We start from the raw sequence: 4,574 nt of genomic DNA on the forward strand, positions 1-4,574 counted from the left end.
GCTGAGAGAAAAGAAGAGCCACCCTACCCTGCTGGCCCCAGCCCACACCGCTCTTTCCGCTTATCCCCCTTCTCCCATTGGCCCGTTGAACGGCCGCCCTGGCTTTCATTGGCCGAAGGAGGCGTCACTCTCAGGAGGGCGGCGAAAGGGGCGGGGCGCCGCCGGAGTTAGGTTGCGCCGCGCGCGCCAGGGAAAAAAGGGAGGGAAATCTGGGGAGGTCGCGTTATGTAAGCGCCAGGAAGACAGCGCCGCCATTTTGGTCGCCGCCGTGATTATGCCTCGCCCTCGGCGACCAATAGGGAGCCTCGGATTCATCCGGGGATCTGAGGAGGGGGCGGGGCCCCAGAGCCCGCTCCTCAGGCTTTTGTCTCGGAGAGTGACGCGCGGCCTCGCCTTAAAGGGACAGGCGCCCTGCAAAAAGAGGATAGAGATTGGTAGGCTGGGGGGGGGGGCTGTGGAATTCTGGGAAGGACTGTCACCCCAGTGGAATTCTGGGTATTCTCTCTCAGCTCCTGGACTGAAACAGTGGGGATGGGGCCAAAGAGGAAAGTGATGGGTTCCCCCAAGAGCAAATAAATGGGTTCCCCTGAGCAAGTGCAGAGTGCAAATAAATAGGTTCCCCTGACCATGTTTAGAGTGCAAATGAATGGGTTCCCCTGAGCATGTCTAGAGTGCAAATAAATGGGTTTCCCTGACCATGTCTAGAGTGCAAATAAATGGGTTCCTCTGACCATGTCTAGAGTGCAAATAAATGGGTTCCTCTGACCATGTCTAGAGTGCAAATAAATGGGTTCCTCTGACCATGTCTAGACTGCAAATAAATGGGTTCCTCTGACCATGTCTAGAGTGCAAATAAATGGGTTCCTCTGACCATGTCTAGAGTGCAAATAAATGGGTTTCCCTGACCATGTCTAGAGTGCAAATAAATGGGTTCCTCTGACCATGTCTAGAGTGCAAATAAATGGGTTCCTCTGACCATGTCTAGAGTGCAAATAAATGGGTTCCTCTGACCATGTCTAGAGTGCAAATAAATGGGTTCCTCTGACCATGTCTAGAGTGCAAATAAATGGGTTCCTCTGACCATGTCTAGAGTGCAAATAAATGGGTTCCTCTGACCATGTCTAGAGTGCAAATAAATGGGTTCCTCTGACCATGTCTAGAGTGCAAATAAATGGGTTTCCCTGACCATGTCTAGAGTGCAAATAAATGGGTTCCTCTGACCATGTCTAGAGTGCAAATAAATGGGTTCCTCTGACCATGTCTAGAGTGCAAATAAATGGGTTCCTCTGACCATGTTTAGAGTGCAAATGAATGGGTTCCCCTGAGCATGTCTAGAGTGCAAATAAATGGGTTCCCCTGAACAAGTGCAGAGTGCAAATGAATGGGTTCCCCTGAGCATGTGCAGAGGCCAAAAACTGTTAATGCGGAAGGACAGAGCCTGAGCCAATTGGGAAGGGCAGGATTCAGCCTCTTCTCCTCCTAAGCATAAAGACCTTTGCTTTGAATGGCTTGCAGCCATTGAAGTAAACTGAGGATAAGAAGGGAAACTGGGGGGAGGAACATAGAAACAGCAGCGGAAAGGAGAATGGATTGGGGCTGTCCAAATAGGACCCTTGGAGGGGAGGCTGCAGCAAAGCAGGGCCAGGGGAAACCCAGTCTTTCCAGGGCTCAGAGGGAGGCTCAAAATGGTGGTTTGGGAGGAAGAGACGCAGACACTGGGAATGCGGCAGGCAGCAGGTGGCTTTATTTTCCAGGGCAGATGAAGATGACCTTCCCGTCCGCTCTCCATCTGAGGAGAAACAAAGAGACACCGCTTTGCGTCAGTGACTTCAGGTGGTGAAATAAAGCAAGAGCAACAAGCGGTGGCAAAACCGCACTCGCCAGGCGCATGGTGCGTTAAAGTAAGTTGCTTTGTTTTCAGAAACTAAAGATACACCTCTCTGTACCAACCCAGAAGCATTACTGCGCATGGAAACAGCAACGCTCCCTGGAGCCTGGATCGCTCCCTTCTAGAAACAGCTTTCCCAAACAGCCACATCCTTACGACAACCATGCAAGGCAGGCTTTGTAGGACCTTCTCCACGTTTCGGGTGGAACGCAAGGAACTGTGGCATGGAAGCTAACTACAATTCCCAGGATTCCCCAGCACTGAGCCGCGGCGGTTACAGTGGCGTCAAAGTGGATTATTTCTGCAGTGCAGATGCAACCAGTGTCGTGTTCTTTCACTACTGGAATCTCCTTTCATGCAAGGATTGCTTCTGGCAGCAGAAGGAGTACAATGGCTGGCTGTAAGGCCAGACTGACCATAAAGAGAAGCAGATGACCCCCGTTCCAAACCCGGCTTGGCTGACCAGTGACCATGTCCTTGGCCAGAGAGGAGCTCACCTGCCTCAGGGGAATACTGCGCAGATGGGGGCCGCCCAGTCGGGAGGAAGGAGGCCGTATTGGCAGAGGTACCACAAGGCGACGGAGGAGGCGCCCACCAGGCAAGCGGTGCCCACCAGGCCTTTGAGGAGCCTCCGGAGACAAGAGGAACCTGCAACGGTTAGCGGATCCTTAGAGACCACCTCCGCCTCAGGCAAACCTGCGCAGGAATTCTCCGGTTAACGGGGTTGACCTCAGGGGCCCTGAACCCACTTCTTCAGATGGAGTGGCGGTGGAAGGGATGGCCAGCCAAAGGCTGGAAGGCTAGCCCCACACTCCCCATGGGCAAGGAAGGCCCACAGCGGGGCGTTTTGGACCTCCTTGGCGGAAGGAAGGCCTGGCTCCCCAAAGCAGCACACCCACAGCATGTTGTCATTGTGTGCCTTCAAGTCGTTTCTGACTCATTGCAACCCTAAGGCGAACCTATCATGGGGTTTCCTTAGCAAGATTTGTTCAGAGGGGCTTTGCCATTACTTTTGCAGGAGGCTGATTGCGACTCGCCCAAGGTCTCCCATTGGGTTTCATGGCCGAGCCGGGATTCGAACCCTGGTCTCCAGAGTCACGGTCCAAATGAGGGTTGGATATGACTCTGGGGACCAGGGTTCGGTTCTCAGCGCAGCCACACAGACCCACTCTCTCAGCCTCAATGGAGTCTCCATGTTAGCATCCAGTTCTAGCATGTCTTGGAAAGTGGCCTTTCCAAATAATCCAGGACTGTCTGTCTTTATTGCTGGTTGTCTTTCCCCCCAAACCAGTGGTTCCCAACCTGTGGGTCGGGACCCCTTTGGGGGTCAAATGACTTTCACAGGGGTCACCTAAGGCCATCGGAAAACCCCTATTTACATGTAGCAGTGGCAATAATGCTATGGCTGAGGAACTGTATTCAAGGGTCGCAGCATTAGGACTGTACCATGCAGCCGAACCATGGTGGCTCATGTCTTTCTGTGGGTCTGGTGGCTTCTGGGCTTTGGGGATGGGAAACCTGGTGGGCCCCCTTTTCCCAGTCCTGTATCCCCCCCCCCCCCATATCCCACCACCAAAGAGGCCCAACATCTCCCACCTCTGGACTGGGCCAGTGCTTCTGAGGCCCGGCAGGCCGCCTTCATGATGGCCAGCTTGCCCCTCGGCTGTCCAGGGACATAGACCTCCGCTTCCACCTCGATGTCTTCCAGCTCCAGGGTGCCAGTCTCCGCGGTGTCCTTCTGGCCTTTCTTGTGGGCCCCCTGGCCTTTGGGGAAGACCCCCCGGAGGAGGCGGAGGAGCTGGGCCCGGGCGGCTTCGGCCTCCCCCTGGGTGGGCTCCATGATGACCCCCACCAGGGCGCAGGGGTGGCGCTGGACAACCTTCTTGACCTCCTTGAGGACCCTCTGGAGCTCGTTCTGCTTGCCCTTCAGGCAGGAGGCCCGGCAGAGGAAGAAGATGAGCTGGCAGCGCTTGCCCCCAAGGGTGCAGGGGACGCCGCAGGGCTCCTTGAGGGCCTCCCCGGGGGGGACCGGGTGGCAGGGGGCCGAGAAGAGGTCCTGGACGAAGGCGGCCATCATGCTGTGGATGTCCTGGCCCTCCAGTGTCTCCCCGATCAGCAGCACCTCAGGCCGGCCCCCCACCTTCTGCACCAGCATCTGGAAGTCATGCGCCACCTTCTCCCCGGGGCCTGGCATGCAGACCGCGGGGGCCGAAGGGGGGCTGGGGGGCTCTTTTGGGGCCGGCCCCTGCTTGGTGCTGCCCATGTTTGGATGGCATCGGGGTGCTGGGGCCCTCCTGGCTGGGAGGCTGATCCTCCTCCTCCTCCTCTTTCTCAAGGGACTCTGGCCTCCTCCTCCTCCCTGATGTCACAATCCCACTCCCACTGGGGCAGCCCCTCCCCTGGCAGAAGGGACACTGGCCCCCATCCAAGGGACGTCCCAGACCGGGGGGGGCTGAGCCGGAGGGGCTTCTGGGGCAGGGCCTTCTTGGTGATGGCTCCCTCTGGGTTCTCCTTTGGGGAGGCAAGGGGGGGCTGTCCAATCTGGAGGCTTTGGGCCCTCCAGGCCTTGCCCTCGCCAAAGGGGGACACAGCAGACAGGGCCTTGGAGGGCCCCAAAACTGGCCAAACAAACCAACCCCATTGGAATGGGAGACAGGACAAGAATCCAATGAGGGGAGTGCCCCCC

The 4,574-nt window shown here is 56.7% G+C and overlaps 1 protein-coding gene across 1 annotated transcript; it reads right to left on the minus strand.

The window, feature by feature from the left end:
• Positions 1 to 2,390: 2,390 nt before the first annotated feature.
• Positions 2,391 to 4,151, minus strand: LOC149287015 (uncharacterized protein C2orf72 homolog). The gene is made up of 2 exons (XM_089493508.1): positions 3,485 to 4,151; positions 2,391 to 2,584 (listed from the first exon to the last, which is right to left on the minus strand). The coding sequence occupies exons 1-2, from the start codon at positions 4,149 to 4,151 to the stop codon at positions 2,391 to 2,393; spliced, it is 861 nt and encodes a 286-aa protein (XP_089349634.1).
• Between the last annotated feature and the right edge of the window lie 423 nt (positions 4,152 to 4,574).

Source organism: Sceloporus occidentalis, unplaced genomic scaffold, assembly GCF_023333645.1.
Source record: "Sceloporus occidentalis isolate IW3139 unplaced genomic scaffold, rSceOcc1.0.p SCAF_64, whole genome shotgun sequence".
Taxonomy (NCBI): Eukaryota; Metazoa; Chordata; class Lepidosauria; order Squamata; family Phrynosomatidae; genus Sceloporus; species Sceloporus occidentalis.